This window comes from Salminus brasiliensis, chromosome 8 (genome assembly GCF_030463535.1).
Source record: "Salminus brasiliensis chromosome 8, fSalBra1.hap2, whole genome shotgun sequence".
Lineage (NCBI taxonomy): Eukaryota > Metazoa > Chordata > Actinopteri > Characiformes > Bryconidae > Salminus > Salminus brasiliensis.
Window position 1 is genome coordinate 25,518,676 of NC_132885.1, and position 20,199 is coordinate 25,538,874.

The 20,199-nt window shown below is 40.1% G+C and overlaps 2 protein-coding genes across 2 annotated transcripts; one reads left to right on the forward strand and one right to left on the reverse strand.

Annotated features, from left to right (window-relative positions):
* The first annotated feature begins 2,150 nt into the window (after nt 1–2,150).
* lamp1b (lysosomal associated membrane protein 1b) lies at nt 2,151–9,067 on the forward strand. The gene is made up of 6 exons (XM_072686264.1): nt 2,151–2,597; nt 3,726–3,907; nt 4,262–4,384; nt 5,667–5,733; nt 5,825–5,992; nt 7,035–9,067. The coding sequence occupies exons 1-6, from the start codon at nt 2,537–2,539 to the stop codon at nt 7,172–7,174; spliced, it is 741 nt and encodes a 246-aa protein (XP_072542365.1). The 5' UTR covers nt 2,151–2,536; the 3' UTR covers nt 7,175–9,067.
* A 788-nt stretch (nt 9,068–9,855) lies between these two features.
* On the reverse strand, nt 9,856–19,252 carry grtp1b (growth hormone regulated TBC protein 1b). The gene is made up of 8 exons (XM_072685208.1): nt 19,188–19,252; nt 17,919–18,073; nt 17,634–17,792; nt 16,352–16,476; nt 15,979–16,075; nt 11,250–11,422; nt 10,814–10,999; nt 9,856–9,954 (listed from the first exon to the last, which is right to left on the reverse strand). Exons 1-8 carry the CDS (start codon nt 19,250–19,252, stop codon nt 9,856–9,858), a joined length of 1,059 nt encoding a protein of 352 aa, XP_072541309.1.
* Between the last annotated feature and the right edge of the window lie 947 nt (nt 19,253–20,199).

Consider the following 20,199-nt stretch of genomic DNA (forward strand, 5'->3'; position numbering starts at 1 on the left):
TCCGATGGTCTATTAATCTAGTTATTAGACCAGAAGATATTATACTGTATATATGGAAATGAGTACAGCTTTAATATGTACTGTTAATTTTAGGTTTAATTATCTCGGTCTCTCTTATCATTATTGGTTATTTGATCCTTTTCCTTTTTATTTATTTATGGTTTTTTAATCTCTCTGTAAAGCAATTTGGGAACCTCTTAACAGTCCATTTATTCATTGCCAGATGAACTGAACACAAACATTGAGCACACTGCTTCTAACAAGAATATTACTCTGCTCTGCTCTGGGTTTAGGTTTACCAGAATGCAGATAAGACTTAAAGACAGATAAAACATGTGTAGATCACAATCTATTGATTTTATCAGTCATGAATTATGACCAACGTGTTTTAATAAAACTGCATATTTATATTTATGTTATGTATATTCCTAAACTATATTATAAAATGATTCATGCTTTAAAATTGCTTAATTTATTCATTTGTTTACATCACTGGACTGCAGCTGATTTGATATTTTTCCTTCTGTACATTACAAAAACTTGCACTCCTGAAGGCTGGCTGGGGTAAGGACTCATTGAATGGGGTAAAAAGTGTATCCTGCTTTTGTTAGAGCAACTGCCTCTACTGTCCAAGGAAGGCTTTCTACTATATGTAGCCATGCAGTTCAAGTCGTGTTCATATTTATATTTTGTATTGGTCATTTTAGGTTTAATCATCTCTAGATTTAGACCCTATTATAATATATAATATATATTATATGTATTTTATTATCATCATATATTATCATTACTCTGCTCTGCACTGGGTTTAGGTTTACCAGAATGCAGATAAAACTTAAAGACAGATAAAGATCTATAGGTTTCATCACGCAATCACTCCTGAAATATGACCAACGTGTTTTTTACAGTGAGCACATTTTCCACACCTGGGTATTTCAGTGAATTCAGATATATAGAGTATCCTGTCAAAGAATGAGGCTCATAAAAATGAACACGACTTGAAGTGCATCGCAAAAATGGATAAAACAAGGTTAAATTAAATGCAAATAGCTAATTCATTGAGCTATATGCTGTATGTGCTGTTTAGCCCTTATATGCTGTATATGCTGTTTGGCTATATATATATATATATATATATATATATATATATATATATATATATATATATATATATATATATATATATATTTTTTTTTTTTTTTTTTTTTACTAAAAAGACAACAGAGATAACTCTGCAAGACAATGTCACTGTGAGCCATTAAAGTAAAACACACCACCCTGTGGTGGGAATACATAACTGCATTTTCCTATTTATTATATATATTTGTTACCATATGTTATAAAATAATTCATGCTTTGAAATGTTTTCATTTATTCGTTTGTTTCCGTCCTTGATGTTACTGGACTGCAGCTGATTTTATATCTTTACCTTCTGTTCAGTTCATCACATACACTGGCACCCCTGAAGGCTGGCCGGAGTGAGGACTCATTGAACAGGGTAAAAGGTTAGGTGGCACATATCTGTGAAGATCCTCCTCAGATTATGGAGCCTTCCTGTGAACTGTTCATGTCATCTGACCGAGGCTTTTGTACCTCCATGCTTTGTTCTCACTCACGTGAGGCCTGCTGCTGAAACACGGGGAATGTGGCTTTACATCTGAATGCAGTGAGCTTTAGGCCTCGATATGGCTTCACGCCTAAATGTGGCTTTAGGCCGGACTATGGCTACATGAGCCTAAATGTGGCTTTAGGACATATCAGGACACGTTCTGAAGGGACAGTCAATACAAACATACATTACTTTGTGTTTGTATGTTGTGGTAAGGTGTGATATTTAGTGTATAGTGGACAAAAAGCCAGTAATGCACTTTAACATGTACAAAACAAGCTTCCAGCAGAGTGATATGATCTGATGCTCTGTTTACACTATATCTACACATATGGTCAGGATCAGGATTAAAAGGTGTGTTTTTCAGACCGCCGCTTTATTCAGCAGACGGTACAACACTTTTTTTTTTAATTCACAAATGACACACATGACCACAAAGGCCATTCTCCATGTTTACAGTAAACTCTGTGACCCAACGTGGCTGCGCCTCTCCAGCCGCTTGGGATCCTATCTAGCCGCTGAGCTGCACTGCGCATGCTCAGGGTGGGCCTCCCCTCACTCACATGACCGACTGTGTCTTCCTGGTGCGTTTCGGGGAGTCCGTCTCCGGCCATGAAAGCAAAACAAACCACAGCAGCGTATTTATGTGAGCTGGATTTCGCCCGGCTGTAACAGCACACAGAAAATACTCCAGAAGAAGAAGAAGAGGAGGAGGAACCACCACTACCAGCAGCAGCACCACCAGCAGCAGCAGCAGCAGCAGCACTGGAGCTGGTCTCAGTAGCTACTGTAGCAGCAACCGCGGTCGGGAGCTCGTTGCATACAGCTGTGTGTGTGTGTGTGTGTGTGTGCTTTCCTTCATCCAGGGCCCTCTGTGCTGAGGTCCAGGCTCTGCTGGCTCGTTATCCACTCCACTCGACTCGAAACATGATCTCTCACCGCCCAAAACAACCTCTGCCCGCTGCTCTAACCGTCCTGCTGGTGTTGGGTAAGTCAGTCACAGTAAAGGTAGCTATCTCTAGATATCTTGCTAATGTGAAGTCCTTCAAGCCTTCTAACGTTAGCTAGCTGCTGGTGAAGTTCCCACTATCCGTCCCGTTACTTCAGAGGTGTTCCCCTTATATAACAGTGTTGGACTGGCCACACAGGCTGGCTACTGAATACCGTAAGCCAGGATTAGAATAGTCATGTTGTTATTTTAAAGATCATTTGCCAGATTAATTAGCTAGCTGTTGCAAGATCTGGGATCTGGGTCTGTCATGTGGTGAAGAGCTTTGCCAAGAAGGTCTTTCATTATTCTTAGAGTTTACCTACCTAGTGCTGCCTACCTTTCCCTTTTCATTGATGTTTTTCCCTGTGTAAGATTTGTAGGTGTACACCGTGTCTTTTGCTTTTTTTTGACATTCAAAGCTTACAATTATATCAAATCTAAGGTCTAACTTCAACCCAGAAACCGAAATAAACAGGTAACAAAGTCATTTCAGTGGTCTGTTGTAAAATGTGCCCTTCGAGAGAAACCTGCCGAGTCACAACTCTTTACAGGGGTGGTGATAGGAGCTAGACGCCTGAAGACTTCACTGCTTTTAAAAGCTACATCACCCTAAATGATTACAGAAGATATACTTAGAAATAAATCAATAAATAAGCATTCATTAAATAAATAAAAAAACATTTATAAATTATTTTAACATGCATGCAGGGCATTGTGAGGCAAAATAGCCTCTGAACACCTGTTTGTTTTTTCAGATTTACCACTATTACCTTTTTTTACCACTATTTTTATCATTACGTGTAAAAACTGTGGGTTTCTTGGCCATTTTGTATGGTGTATATACTGTGGCTCTAGGGCTGTAGACGTCATGGCCTCTGGTTCCTTTCACCACCCCAAAGAAATCAGTACGTCTCTTTACAATAACGTACTGAGCCACGAGTTTTGCAGATTTCCCATTAAAACCTAATTCTGAATTTATGTAATCTGAGTTTCACAAGATAATCTATAGGGAATTATCAAAAACTATAAATGTTTATTTTTTTTATAGGTATTGCCTAAAGCTAGACCCCTTGATGGCAATAAAATGGTGACATGACGTCTGTGCTAATAATGATGTCATTACAGCTGTAACTCTACATCCGAGCTTGTCCAGTGATGGGGCCACTACTTCTGCTCCACCTCCCCCCTCACCTCCCAGCAACCCCCAGCGAGGGGAATACAATGTTACCAACAATGGCACTGCCTGCCTGATGGCAAACATGGGACTGCAGCTCAACATTACCTACATGTCTCGCGCACAGGGCAAGGTATCGTCACACTGTCTTTCTTTGTCTATGGCCTTACAGCAACTTATGGTTGAGCCCAAATGGGTCATGAAAAGCACAGTTAGCTTAAATTTCCCAGCTTTACAGTTTTGAGATGTTGTTTTGTGTCTTGTACCCACATAAACATGTACAGTCAGCCTGTGATGCAATATAAACTCGACCTTCCTGATGCTTGATAATAAAAGAGCATAAGTTGTTTTGGTTTTTGGGTTTTCGTTTTTTTTTTTAAAGATCATCTGTGTCTCTTGATGGTGGAACAGGAGCTGTCTACCTGCTTCGTGTCCGGCAGTAAGTTTAATGTAATCTTTTTTGTTGTTGTTGTTGTTCTTTATGCAGCCTGTTCAAGAGATCATAAACCTGCATCCAAACCTGACCAAGCAGTCTGGATCCTGCGAGTCAGATAGTGCAACCCTCAAACTCACAGAAGACAACACTAACCTGACTTTCATCTTCTCTTTGGTCAGCTAAGTTCCCCTGTATCACAACCATGTCCTGTCATTCTTGTCATATTAGTGCCGCAGCACTTGTTCGTTCTTCTCTGTCTCTCTTGGCCACAAATGATGTCATTCTTTCTGTATCTCGTTAGGCTATTTTTGAAAGAGGTAGTAAAATTAGTCCTCCAACACACACACATCAAGTACATATTAGATCAGTGCAGTGGTAATTTGATCATTGTCGATCTTTCCAATTGTGTCCATGTTTTAAATCAGTGCAGCTAGCAGGTGATCTCATGCCTGAGAATTGTTAAAGGACAAATGAATCTTTGAGACACATCTGATGCACTTCTGATCCCATGAAGAACCATAAAGACTTTAAAAAAGTTATCTATTAAGATCTCTATTACAAACATGGCTCTTCATGGAACTTAAAGTGGCTCAAATTGCTCAAACAATCATATGAAGCACCTTTATTTTTAGGAGTGTACTGTTTTTGTAAATAATTATTTAATATGGGATTAACCAGCAATATCAAGAGAGACACCACAATCAAATCACAATCAAAAGTAACTCTTGCTTTCAGCTACTGTCAGAAGTGATAGCAAGAGTGAAAGTGAAAACATAGATACCAGATATTAAGAGAGTTTTAGTGCTTTACACAAACTGCTTGGATTTAATGACTTTAATTATTTTGAATTCTAACAGAGCAGCAGAATTATCTTTCTCCAATCTGTGTCTGTTTTCTGTCTGACTTGCTGAGTCTCATCCAAAGCCATTCTGTACTCATGTGCTCAAGAAAGTCGAGGTGATCTGAATGGCAGTTGTGCTACCAAACATGTTTATAAAAGGAAAGAAGAGGAATAGGATGAATTCTTCATGAGCTTTTTACTGCAAAATATACTGTCAGATTCTGTCATTCATTTTTGTCGTTCAGTCTCATTATCTTTCTGTGACTGTGTTGTTTATGTCTCTCTAATAATGTCTATGTAAATGAGGGAAAAGTGCCATTTTCATGCAGCTGTTAAACACAACAATGGTCCTTGTTTAATCTGTGTTTTATGAATCTAAATTGTTGTCTCTTGTTACCAAAGTGTGAGAGAGAATGCAGATATGCTGAAATTTTCTAAATCAACTTAAAAGTTAATAAATATGGTGCTGGTTGTTTTCATTTTTTAATAGATATAAATGAATAAACAACAATTTTACCATGGAAACTAATAATTAATAAAGATAAAATTAGTATTCAGAGATTGTCCCAAAACTTGCCTTTCCTGCTGCTCACCTTTTATATGGTTCCCTTTCAGAATTCTACATCTAACAAGTATCACCTCAGTGGACTGGAGCTGTCTGCCAACTTGACAGACATGGCTCGTAAGTTATTACTCTTCTTAATTAGCTGACTGTTGTTAAATCGTAGCCAGTTTAAATGCCCTGAACTAAACTATCTCTTGTTTCTATTTAGAGCCCCTTTCCGTCAGTAACACTAGTCTGGACTACCTGCAAGGAACTTTGGGGTACTCTTACATGTGTCGTGACGAACAGACCATGAAGGTTGGGCAGAATTTCTCCCTCAATACCTTCCAGCTGCAGGTGCAGCCATTCAATGTCACTGGAAATCAGTTTGGAGCAGGTAGCCTTATGTTTCCTGATTTTTCTTTGTTTGTTTTGTGACACATTAACAATCTTTAAACCTCTTCAAAATGGTAACCTTGTTTTTGTTTAGAACAGGCTGTTGCATTGTTTTGAAGTTGCATGCCAACATTTATCACCTATTAAGGCATTAAGGTTTAAAACCCCTGAGAACCTGAATCTGACTTTTCAATCTAACTAAGTAAGTCTAACTTAGTAAGGCCCCCAGTGTAAATGTACAAAGTATGTCTTATCAGCATCTTCCGAAAGACTAATAAATGTCCACTGTATTTCACGGGTATTGCTCTCCTCTGGTTATGGAATGGGTGGTCCTAAAAGTAGGTCAAGTTTACGTCAGCATACACCTGACCAATTACAAGGCTAACATAGCTCTGGACTCTCTTCGAGTCTAAGAGACCTGAAGAGCTAAAGCTAAAGGTAAACCTGGCAAGCTAAAACTGCCCCGCATGCACACTCCTCCCTCACATTCGGCTCCTCGTTGCCTCTTCACTTAACTACAGAATTTTGAGGCTGGATGCCGTGACGGATGGGTGGTCCCAACGAATGGTAACATAAATATGTCATGGTAGCATATATACATTTTATTATGAAGGCTGTTAGTAAAACCGAATCCAGACCATTCTGTGAGATAAGAGCAAGTTTTATTATTATTATTATTTTCTTTAATTAAAAAAAACAAAACAAAACACCCACATAAACAAAAAAAAACAATATATCAAAATGTGTTCCCAGGGGCTTTAATGCAATCAAGTCAATAAGCAAAAATAGTTTCCTATACACTTCTGAAAATGGGTTCTTTGATTTGTAAATGTAGTAAAGCACTTTTTTGGGCAATATGCATTAATATTTTTTTAATTGTTATGAAGTTCTGTAAAGAACCATCTATGTGTGGTTTTACTAGGCAAACTTGTCATTCAAATAGTTGTGTGTGTGGTGTGAGGGCCTTTACTGTAGAACCTTTATCGAAACTCTTTTTAGAAGGTGGCATTTGCTTGACCTCTCATTTTTAATTTCTTACTCAGCTGAGGAGTGCGCACTGGATGAAGATAACATGCTGATACCCATCATTGTGGGCGCCGCCCTGGCTGGCTTGGTGCTCGTGGTGCTCTTGGCCTACCTGATCGGCAGGCAGAGGAGTCATGCTGGCTACCAGACCATTTGAACCTGCTTATGTGACCTTCCGAGCCAGAAGGTGCAGCTACCACCACCAATACCGCCACCTCCACCACTTTATGGACTCAACCACACAACACCTAAACCTGCCCATTTTCACCTGCCCTGCTGTCTGCTACTCTTACGCTGCCTTTACCATTACCTTTATTGCCTGAGGTGGCCCTGTGTCTTCTGGACTTTTAGTTTTAGCGTTCGAATATATTAATCCTGTGCCACTGAGACTTTTTGAAGTGGGTGACATTTAGCATCAGTACAAGGTATAGCTTTCATCTCCCAGATAAACCATAGCTTGACTGAAAACTGACTGTCTGCATAGAATTTCCAGTCAAAGTGTACTTTAGTCAAAGGCTGGATTTAACCTAGGTTTGGGTGACTGGCCTATGATTAAGACTTCAGCAGATCAGATGACTAACTGAACATGCTTGTGGGTGTAGGAGGAGTATTTAGGAAAAATAGCTGCTATAGTTTTTTTTTCTCCTTCTTTTCAGCACATCTAAAAGGGAGTATGTAACACTTTTCTTGCTCCTAACCTTATGATCTATGCTGGAAGTCAGGATGGTGGAGTAGGTGAAGCGTTGCTGGAATTGGTCAGTCAGATTTGGTGAATTATGGTAGCTGTTCGTTTAAGAACCTGGTGTTCTTTTTGTTACCAAGTGATCACTGCATATGGTATGCCCATTGAGAAGCAGTTGGAATGTGCTCAGGTCGAGGAGAGTTTATGTGTAGCTGATAAGAGACATTTTTCCACTAGACTGAAGCCCTCCAGAACCGGTCAGACATCCAAGCCCTCCACTTAAAGATGTTTCATGCTAGATCAAATGAGTAATGGGGCTTTTCTTTCTGAACTTGCTATTGTTGTGTCTAAAACAAACTTCTTAGAAGCATACAAAGCATGCTGTTAAAAAAACAACAAAAAATTATAAAAGGTGACAAAAAAGGTGACAAGGTGACTTGTTAGGGGTGGGCGTTATGCCAAAAGTAAAAAAAAAATCATAATCACTGGAAGACAATTTGATGAGAGACGATATGTATTATGATATTTTGGCAAAGCTGGAACAGCAAGGACTGCAGTCATTTTTATTCAGTGATTATCTAATTATGCTTTTTTTGTAATGAGGCATGCAGTTAGTCTGTGTTCTTTATGTACTGACCATATCCACAATATGTTCAGGAAAGCATACTGTGGCATTATTTATCACACTATGGATACAAATATCATCATATTACCCACCACTAGTGACTCGTGACACATGTAGGTGAATTTGGCATGCGAGTCAGCTTGACTATGATTTTTGAGAAATCGATTTAGTCATGACGATATGACCTGATGTTTGCAAAGAAATATATTTATGAATATCTTATAACGATCACATCATATGGTACATACAGTTTTGCTTCTTAATGTTAATCATCATAGCAGCCCCCCCGACATCCAGCATGTTATGGATATGTGCAGACTAAGGAAAAAGGAAAGGGAGAGACATGGTTACAGGACTATGAGGAGGTCTTTGGATATTGTACTGTGGTAAATGAGGGTTTGTTATACACTAACAATATGTCGACTGATTTTGATGCATTGGGAGGGACAAGTATCATTTACCGCTACTTACAGAGAGAGTGGGGTGTTACAATGTAAATGAAGTTACTGTTACAAAGGACGCACTGAATATATGGAGTGTATGGAGTGTTCTAATCTGCTTTTGCTGATGTGTTACTGTGTTATCTCTGCTAGCTGTGTCCCTTGGCCTTGGTGCGAGGGGCTTTTGGGATAGAGAATGAGAGTGATGTGTTGCAATCCATCGCTAATAATTCTCATTGTTTTAATAGAGAATGTGTCCATTTCTAAATGTAATGACAAATAAAAGGGAAGAGTGGAGTTGGATTGGTGTAATGGCATTTCTGACCCCTCTAATGGTTGCATTAATGTAGATGTTTTTTTTTTTTCTCAATTAGAAGATTCATTGGTCCAATGCTGCGTTTGAGTGCTTATCGGAAGGTTGTGTCATATATCAGATTTTTAAATAGCAAATGCTACTTCACTCCTTTCAGGTGCTTGTTGGAAGATTGCCCACTAAGCCTGGGGATTTGTAGGATATCACAAAACAAGGACATTGAGTCGTTTACAAAGCGAAATATCAGACTAAATTAGTAAATATTAGCATTGGAGTGTAAAAAATCTATTAAAAACTGAATTTTAAAAACATGGAAAACGTTAAAGGTCACAATACACATCTTGTATATCTTAAACTGTGCCTCATCTAGAATCTTGAGTTTCCCACTTCCGTAAATACGTCTTTCACTTGTCCCAAGTGCAATTTACAAGTGGTACAAGCTGTAATCCCCAGTTTCTGACACCACTCGAACACAGCATTAATTATCGTCTGTAGTCACTGAGGACAAAATGGGACCGTAATTAGGGGCAGAATGATACACAACATTCATATTATTCAATGAATACAATTCTAACTTTACATTTTCATTTTATTAGAGCATTTAGAGTTTAGAAAAGTACAATATTTGGAAAAAAGCTTGTAACACCACGGGCAAGCATACGAGTCACAGTAAAGTCCACTGCTACAATATTTCAATACAATTCAATATGTTGCTACATCTCTACCTATAACGTAATAAAGTAAGGAAATGGAATGACCAGCTAGCTCATTGTCTCGGTTAGTGTGCAGACTCCTGAGCTTGAATGCTATCTCGACACGTTGCCCTGAGTTTCGTGATGGTTGCCATGGAGAGGCTCCCAGGCTCTGAAAATATTTTCTGAGATGAGAAGAATAATCAGACTGTTATTCACCTCCCCTACTAATTAAACACACCACAGAATAAATGACAAATTCCACAAGTAAAACAAATCCAAAGGCATATTCCTGTTAGGGATGCACTAATAAGGGAATTCTGGGCTCATGTTTTTCATTTATATTTTTGGATCAGCCGTAACATTAAAACCACCTGCCTAATATTGTGTTATATGTCCCCTTCATGCCACCAAAACAGCTCTGATCCGATGAGACACGGACTCCACAAGACTTCTGAAGGTGTCCTGTGGTGATCCTTGATTAGTCCTGTGTATTGTGAGGTGGGGCCTTCACGGATCACCTCAATAAACGTAAATGTCGGTTCACCGGTTGTCCTTTCTTGGAGCACTTTTGAAGGGTACTGATCACTGCATCCCAGAAAAAACCTCACAAGATCTGCCTGATGTTTTGGAGATGCTCTGACCCAGTCATCAAAATTTTACACTTTGCCATTTGTCCTGCTTACAACACTGATATGTATGATACCGCATCCCTGATATGTATGTCCTACCCCTGTACACGTGAGACATACATATGCCCCACCTGGTCCCAGGTGCCAATGTAACCAGATGAACAATGCTCTTCACTTCACCTATCAGTGGTTTTAATGTTATGGCTGATCAGTGTATGATATGTTGATACGTAAACGTTTATAAAATGTCGATCTGCCTGCATTAGCATTCAAGAAATACCTACATTTAAAAAAAATAAATGATCAGATATTAATTTGAAACATCTTTATTATTTGTTTATTTTTTATTTATGTTGATACCAATAAAATTATGATCACTGTGCATCCCTATGTGCTATCAAAGTTAAGTTACCTGCATAAATGTGTGGCAGTCTTCCACAAACTCTCCGTGGGTGATCTTTTTGTAACACTCACAGATATCAGGGAGACTCTGTGCCTGCTGGATGAGGTTCTGATGGTGATGAATCAGCGTGAGGGCCACACGGAACAGGATCTTCGAACCCTCATAAAAGAGGCAGTCCCATATTCGCAGCACTGTCTGACAGACAATAGCATATGGTCTACAGATCTTCATTTTAAACATTATCAGCGGTAACACTTTACAAAGTATTCAGTGTTATACTGGTTAGGTGTGTTGAGAACAGGGATGTAGAAAATAAGGGAACAGACTAGGGGACCAGACCTGAGGACCAGTTTGAGAACCACTGCCTTAGGTAACATAATTTCACTAATATTTGCCTCATAATTCTGTATTATGAAACAGCAGTAATATTTAGTCCTTTCCTCACCTCCATGGGAAGGACGTCAATGTAAAGGCAAAGAAACCACCGGGAAACCACCAAGGTCCACATCACGTTGTGCCGAGTCATGACCTGCCACACTGCAGGCACCTTCATTTTCACCAGCTCTCCCAACACCTCCTGATCTGTCTTCAAGCCCAGCATGGCATGAGTGAAGTAATCTGGATCACAGAAGGCACAGAGTTGACCTCTTTGGAACCTCTATTTATTAATTTATTAGACCAGACGTTCTTTGTGTCTGAGGTTTGCTCCTTTATTTCTGCACTGGAGACATGAGGAGGCTAATGTAGCTAACAAGCCATGAAAACTTGTACCCCAACAATTAGCGCTGTGCAAAATGTATGACTAGATCATCACACACTTGCTTTAAACCATGTCGAGTTGTTAACTAAAGCAGGGCACTGCAGGGCAGTGGTGGCTCAGCGGTTAGAGCACCAGGATATTGATAACAGGGTTGTGGGTTCGATTCCTGGGCTCGGCAAGCTGCCACTGTTGGGCCCTTGAGCAAGGCCCATTACCCTCTCTGCTCCCCAGGTGCTGGAGTTGGCTGCCCACCGTGTGTGTGTGTGTGTGTGTGTGTGTGTGTGTGTGTGTGTGTGTGTGTGTGTGTGTGTGTGTGTGTGTACGTACTCACTGCCCCTAACATGTGTGAGTGTGTGTTCACTACCAGATGGGTTAAATGCAGAGGACACATTTCGCTGTACAGTGACAAATATGTGCACCTTTACCTTTAAAATAAAGTACACCAAGAACAGTAGCAGCTAGCCTGAAGCCTAATGTTTGTCTTTTTAAATAATATTTGGTTATTTGAAATCAAATAAGAAAAGCGAGTTTGTGTAACTTATTGAATGCTAATTAGTGGCTAAGCTAATTCAAAACCCTGATGCTGGCCTACTAAGCCAGGAATGGACCAGCCTCTCTGTACTTGATGGCAATGGTCAAAAGCCAACCTGTACAAAGAGCCTACGAACTTCAAGTACCCGCCATCCTTTAAGATCCACAGAAGACAAGCGTCCAGACTTTTTTCTCAGACCTGGCACTAAAATGATGGAACGAACTTCCACTAGGTGTCCGAACAACTTTCTTTAGGTACTGGTCATTTGTGGGTTTGTTTGTGTGTGTGTGTTTTTTTTTTTAGATTGAATGGATGTCATCTAACAACATTTATATTTAAAGCATTTAGCTGACTCTCTTATCCAGAGCGACTTACAAGGTTACTTATATTACAGAGGTGGGCCAATGAAGTGTTGGGAGTCTTGCCCAAGGACTCTTATCGAACCCCAGTCTTCCACGTGGTGTGGTAGCTCACTGGCACGTAGAGGTGTTACCTGTTGCGCCACACCAACGACACTTTTGGATCCTAGTCTATACAAACTAGCTAAGGGTATTTTTTTTGGAGTAAACAGTGAAGCACTTTTGTAAGTCGTGCTGGAGAAGAGCGCTTGCTAAAGGCCTTCAATGTAAATGTATATGGAATGTACTTGTTTCCTAAATTAGCCTAGCAGCTCCAGTGCAAACGTAGGACATCAAACATGTCTCGGTTGACATGTCTTGGGTTTTCACTAAACTGTTCTTGTTTTGTGGAGATATGTATATATATAATGAGCATGTGCAGATGTTTGGACAGCAGCGGTTCTTGGCACAGACAGTATAGGCAAATGCCAAGTCTGAGAGTGTGCCAGCGGCGGCACCAGTGCTCTTGCGCGCCCCTTCTTCCCGGTGTAATGCTGTTGCTAACGTGTTACTGCACCTACCTCACCAACAGACCAAAGTCAAAAGCAGTATCTGAATACTAATGAAACTTCTTTCCCCAGCTGACTTCCATGATTTTGCCTCACATGGTAAAGATTACACTGTCAGCTATGGCTGGCTTACCAACATGTAAAGCATGTGCCTCGTTTCCCTGACAGAGATTTTGCATCATGTCTCTAATTACTTTCAGCCCTTATAGCAAAGAGCCTCACACACATCCCAGACTGAGCCTGCTGAAATTACACTATGTGTCCAAATGTTTGTGGACACCCCCTTTAATGAATGCATTCAGATGCTTTACAGATGTTCAAACACACACACACACAGCTTGTGTCGGCCCTGGAGAGAAGTATTGCCAAAAGAATGAACTTTCTGGAGCAGATCAACATGAACCTATTGGTGCCAGGCGTGGCCTACAGGGTATGAAGGAATGAAGGTGCTGCTCCAGCCAATACTTTTGGGATGAATTGGGGTGGTGATCATCCAACATCCTGACCTCACTAATGTTCTTGTCACTGAATGCAATCGAATCCTCACAGCAATGCTCTAAATTCTAGTTTGGTAAGCCTTTCCTGAACAGTAGAGACAGTTACTCAGGATAAACTCTTTTTTTTAATACCCATTAATTCAGAAGAAACAATGAACGAGCAGGTGTCCCAATATTTTTGTCCATATAGTGAAGCGTACATTACATCAGTACATTATCATTTTGAGGGCTATGGCTGTAGCTTCTACTGATCTGAGACTTCAACAACTGTTGAATGCCTTGGAAACTGTCCAGTGCCAAATGTCCTGCAGATACCTTATTAATAAGAGTCATTGTCTTATTATATCTAATAGCTTGTATACACAATATGTGCAATAACAACTTTTATGCAGTGTGTGTTACGTGCCTTTGCCCATCTTCTCCTATCAGCATCCTATGTGAATTAAGACTATTCAGAGACAGAAGCTTGTACAGATTCACCCTGAACAATAGAAATGCTCTTTTTTTCATTGTGTCACTAAGTAAGTCGCAGAATTCACTCCAGTATTATTTCGGTCTACATCTTAGAAGCATCTAACTCACAGTGAGAGCGAGCCAGGTTAGAGTACAGCCTCCACATAGAGAGGTTAGCTGTAACAGAAGCTAATGAAGGCCCCTCCCCAGAGCAACAATATCGTCACTGCCAGGCAGGAACCTTGTATTTTTAGCTTCCTTTTTTTTGACAAAATTCAGACAGCTGACATTGTGTCAGAATTTCATATGAATAGATAAATGGAAATAACCCAACATGTCATTTATATCTTGACTTTAGTTGAAAATTATTTTTAAAATTTTGCCGTTTTGGAGATTTGTGTGACAGCAACGATATGCATCTGCAACAAAATTATCATACAATTTCTATACTTTCACTTCTCCTTGTTTCACATTAATGTTTGAGCAGTTGTGTATATGATCATTACATTTCTGTATTAGTGATCTATGTTCATTTTGACTAAATATACAAACTATGCCTGCACGATATTAGAAAAATAATAATCTGTTTTAGTTTGGCTATGTCTGTTCTAGCTCTTGCCATGCCTGTCTCAGTTGTTTGTCTAGCCTGCCCTTGTCTTGGCTTCCCATGTTCTTTTAAGCACATCTCGTCAGTTCTAGTCCCGCCTGCACCTCAGTGTTCACACCTGTACCTCGTTCTTGCCATGCCCGCTCGTTTCCTTCAGGTGTCCCTCATCCGTTCTTGTATTTATACCCCTGTGTTTCAAGCTTGCCTTTGTCTGTCTTTGCACATGTGAGGTGTTCATGTCAGATGACGGTTTGTAGTTTTGGCCTGTTCTTGCCTGTTCGGTTCATGTTCTTGGGTTAAGCTTTTCAGTGTCTAGTTACCCCCTCATTCTTGTTTCTTTGCATCCTGTCGTGCCTTGTTTACTTGTGTCGGTAAATAAAATTACCTGCAAGTACATGAACTTCTGTTTCCCGCCTCAGCAAGCCACTTGACACATTGCTTTGTATTTTTTCCGGTGATATTTATTGTGATTTTAAAAAATACAGGAATTTTTTACCAGATTTCAGAAGAGATCACAAGAGGTCAATGATTCAACATTGTCATGCTGCCACGTTCTCCCTAAACTACAGCTCAACTCCAGTTCCCACAATTCCCCATCTCATCACATCCTCCCATTCGAACTCACCGGAATACTGATCACACACACCTGTTCACAATCACCATGCTTTGTATGAATGCCTATTTGTCAGTTGTAACTTGCAAAGTATTGCCAAACTACTGTTGCATACTGAGCGTTATTCTTGTCGTCTGCCTTATAGTGTACCAATCCCTGCTTTGTTTGTTTTCTGATTTCTGATTTTGCCCTTTGGATTGGATTGGATTTGGTTGTCTGGTTGATTGTCTCTCTGGTTTTGATCTTGGATTGTTTTCTGGTTTCTGACTTGTACTTACTGTGCTTTGTTTAATCTCCTACACAATCAGTTCCACTCTGGCTCCTTGTATTAAAGTATTTATAACGTTTTACATCCGTGAGCGCTTGGTTCATTACAACCGTGTAATGCTATTAATAATGCACTCTGTGTACTCAAGGTTGGAGTGGAATAAATCAAATTGCGCAGATATAATCTGCTAGATCTGTCATGGAAAACGAGAACGAGAACAGATTCTCCTTCAAACAGTATCAAACAGCAGACGGTTGATTTCATTTGTAATTTGTTTTTGTAATACTGTTACTTGCTGATGTTGATGCTGAAACGATATATTGTGCAGCCCTAATTTGGGCTGGGTGATATGGTAAAAATATTATATCATGATATTTAAAGAAATTTACATGATATTTCTTGCGATACAAGTGAGCATATGAAGTTATTTATATGTACAATCTGCTGCACATACACTATTGACCCAGAGAAAACAGCAGAAGCAGCTGCTACACTTGTCCTTAACTTTCAGCGTAAATGAAGAAAATAGACACTGACCAGGTAGGATTCTGCCCACCAAGGCATCCATCAACCAGAAGGACTTCTCTTCATCTTTGGTAATGATAAGAAGGTATCCTGCAATGAAGTTCATTCCCTTAAAAAAAGGAAACAAGGTATAAAGGTTAACTTGGCCTTTTAGGAGTGAACTGTTCAGCGGATTTGCGGTGGAACAGGTTGAGCCAAAGTACTGACTGAACAAATAACACCAAAAGCCTTAAGTAGGTTTACTGAATACACACTGAGTAGACGCTCTATAGCAAAACACAGATTAAATGAAGGTAAATGGATTCTGAACTGTGGGTGTTTTAAAGAAAGAAACATGCAGTGTCTATCTGGGAGTGAAAAGTCTGATGTGAAACCAGCGGCGTACCTGACAGTAACCGACATCCTTGTTGTGCTGTCCGTACGCCAGGAGCACATTATACAGAGCCGTCTGCAAACACAGCTGGGAGGAGTCTCGAAAGTGGATGTTGTCTGGGAAGGTTCTGTGCAGGTCTGAGACAGGATATCAAACCTTTAGATCAATTCTGATTCCTAATGAGTTCAACTTTAGATAGATTCCTGGAGGGAAAATGCCCACAGCATCAAGATATGGAAAGAGCAAGATGTAAGTCATACTGGAATGGCTTGATTTTGTCATGTTTGTAGGTCCTTTTTAGATTCTTTAGGTATTACATCCTATGTAAGTTCTCTCACTGGGTGACACGGTAGGGTTTGGGGTAGCTCTCTGGCAGATGAAAAATGAAACGTCCTCACAGGCCAACTTTGGTCAGCTCTGGTCAAAATTAACATGAATTCACCACTGTCCGCAAACATCCCATAGTGATTAGTGTTCAACTTTATCACCCTTATCCCAAAAAATGTCAATGGCAATAGCATGCTAGGTGCTTCGTTAGTTTAGCACTGGACCTATGCCTCACAAAAAGATTTCGGACAACATAAGCATCGCAGCCACAGCGCAAAGTGGACACCAAAGTCAAATGGAGGGGGGACCATGAAGACCCATTATTCTATGTTTTGCACCTAAGAGTTAATAAATAATAAAAGCAGTTTGACGCACTAGAATCTATGACTAGGACCCATAAGCCACTGACCAATAATAAAGGTCTGTCAAAGATCTAGTGCCATGGTTCTAAGTGGGATCTGGGGATCCCAAGGGGTCCCTGACATTGCCATGGGCCAATCTCTGATACAAGCCAAAAGAAACATGGTTCTACTGAATGAGGCCTAGAAGTTAGTGAGCTCAGTGTAGTTATAAAAGTGGAGTACTGGACAGCACTTCCATCAAACAAACATATGGCTACAGTTTGCCTAACTTGGTCCTGCAGGGTCCCTGGAGCCTGCAAGACATTCAATCCATTGGGCTACTGAATGTATAAGACATGGATACACCTGAGATGTAAATAGGTCAGTTCAGGAAGTTCAGTTTGAGCATAAGGCAGGCTTACAACCAGGGATTTTGAGGCCCATGAAAGAATATTACATTGGGCCCCACAACTCAATTGACAATTCTTCCAAAACACTCAATGAATACATTTATAGGGCCCCTGTCAGTCACAGGCCCTTAAAATTATCCTAATCCCCACACCCCCTCCCGTAAGACGCCTCTGCGTACAACACCAAGAAGTCGTGACTCAGAAGACGAGACTGACCAGTGCGTATGCTCTCCTCCAGCTTTTGGTCAGGGGGAGCCTTCAGAAGAGAGTGGTAGTAGCCATGGTTCATCTGCAGATGTTGCTGAGCTCCACTGGCTGCCATCCAGATCAGGGCCCGGTGTTCATTAGGTACTCCTTTTCTCACGTAGCGCTTCACTGCCAACCACAAACACACACACATAAGGTCTCACTGATAAGAAGTAGTGTGTGTGTGTGTGTACATGATAATAAGTGAGAGTTCTATGTGTGTTTGTGTGTTTGGGGAGGATGTCTCTCGCTCACCTTTCAGATTCTTATCCACCTTGGTTTTCTCTTTTAAGAGTTTGGACCACTTTACTGATCTTTTGGTGAGCACGCTTAAATACTCAGACATCATCTCCTCATAGGATTCATGGTTGAAATCTTCAGAACGTTCAAATCCATACTGGTCTACTTTACTTTGTGGGAGAAGACAAACATTTGAATTGATGAATTGAAAGTGTTGGCATATAATTGTTGATTACAACTGCAGTATTTGCTCACAAAAAACCCTGAAACTGGGAAAACAGAAGTTAAAAAGGGAACAACAAGGTGAGTGTTAAATGGCATTTAGCTGTATGCAAAAATATGGGCACCCCTGGTTAGAATTTCTGATTTCCGAATGGCATTTCTCTAATATTGTAAGCAAGATAACTTTTTACTTTTTTTTTACAGTTTCAAAATAACAAAAACAATAAGAATTGTATTTAGTGGTTGGTGTGGCGCAACAGATAACACCACCACCTACCATTGTGTTACAGCAACACCATGTGGGAGACCAGGGTTCGATTCCCGGTCTGGGTGATGTTGCTGCGCTACACCAATAAGAGTCCCTGGGCAAGACTCCTAACACTACATTGGCCCACCTCTGTAATACGAGTAACCTTGGATAAGAGCGTCTGCTAAATGCCATAAATGTAAATATAATTATGTATAGTATTATGTATATAAATATGTAATTGTAATAAAAAGTATCTAAAGAGTCCTTCATTTCTAATTTGCCGGATGTTTACCAGTTTTTCCTGTCTAAATGCTTCTAGTTCCGTGAGGTTCTTGACCCGTCCTGCGTGCACTGCTCTTTTGAGGTCAGTCCACTGATGATCAATCATATTCAAGCCATATGAGGACTGTGAGGACCATGGCAAAACCTTCAGCCTATGCTTCCTGAGGAAGTCCATTGTAGATTTTATTCTGCTGTAGAATCCATCCTCTATCCATCTTCAGCTTTTTTTTACAGAAAGTGTTTGTTCCTTTCCATTCTTTTCTAAACTGACCTTACTAAACCTCACAGCGTTAATCACTTAATCCCCTATTAAAACAGAACACAGTAAGGCCTAAGATTAAAAAGGACAATGAAAAGGGAAAAAGGCTGTAATTAAAATCGACAGCAAGCAAGCAATGGCCTCTTGCTCGTAAACACAAATCACCTGACACACAGGTGACATGACATCGTAGTTCTCAGGACTTTGTTCTGATGAAGCCCATGAAGAGGACATTAATGATAAATGATCTGGAATGATTAATTTCACTTACCTCTGGCAGTCTTTTCCATTAGACATCTCTCCTTCAGGAGATTCATGCCCAGTCAGGAGACTCATCTCTGTTCACATCAGCCTGGACACTCTACAGCTTCATTATAATGAGGCTCTGCCCTCAGGCTGCTGCTTCCTCCATAACTTATTACACAAACCCCGCCCTGTACCTGGACTTATAACCCTTCTCCAAACACGGACAGGGAGGAGCGAATGCAGACTGGCGCTGGGGGAAATTGGAAGCTAGGCGATTTGTGTAATTAAACAGGTTCAGTTTGAACATGCTTATGGCCATCTTTGCATGTACATATGCCTAGGCCTACATCATCTGCAAATGTTCACAGCAATCAGACTCAAGAGTCACTCTTTCTGCACCATCACATGGGCGGATTTAGGCACATTTACTCTCAAGGTGGCTGTAAAATGCACTCTAAGCAGACAGGGGTTCTAAATAGTACTAGACAGGGGTTCTTTGGCTTATATCTATCCTTTTTGGAGCTATACACAACCATTATGTTATTTTGTTAGGTTATTAAGTTGTAGAAAGAACATCTACAAGATTTTCCAACAATGGGAAGAAACCAGGCAAAGAACCACTGAACCATCCAAATGCTTATTAAGGAACCCCATTAGGAGTGTGGCATGTTTTTGATGCATGTAAACAACAGAAACAGAAAGAGAGCCAGGTTACAGCCTCCACAGGACGGGGTCAGTTGTTATCACACTGATTTTGATCACCGAGACCTTTTAGTTCAATGTATTTAGTCTGAAAAGTGTAAAATATTATTATTACCGTTCTGATCATTTTAAACTCACATGTAAGGCATTTTATAGCCTATAATTAAATACAGCATTAAAGGGCATCTTTATGATAATTGTGTATCATTAGTTTATTAAAATGATCAAATCAGATTCAAGGAACCTTTTTTTGTGTTACTGATTCTCCTTTCAGGTCTCATAGAGCATTATTTCAAATATTGTTGCATTAAGAGCGTTATCCAGGTGCATGGTAT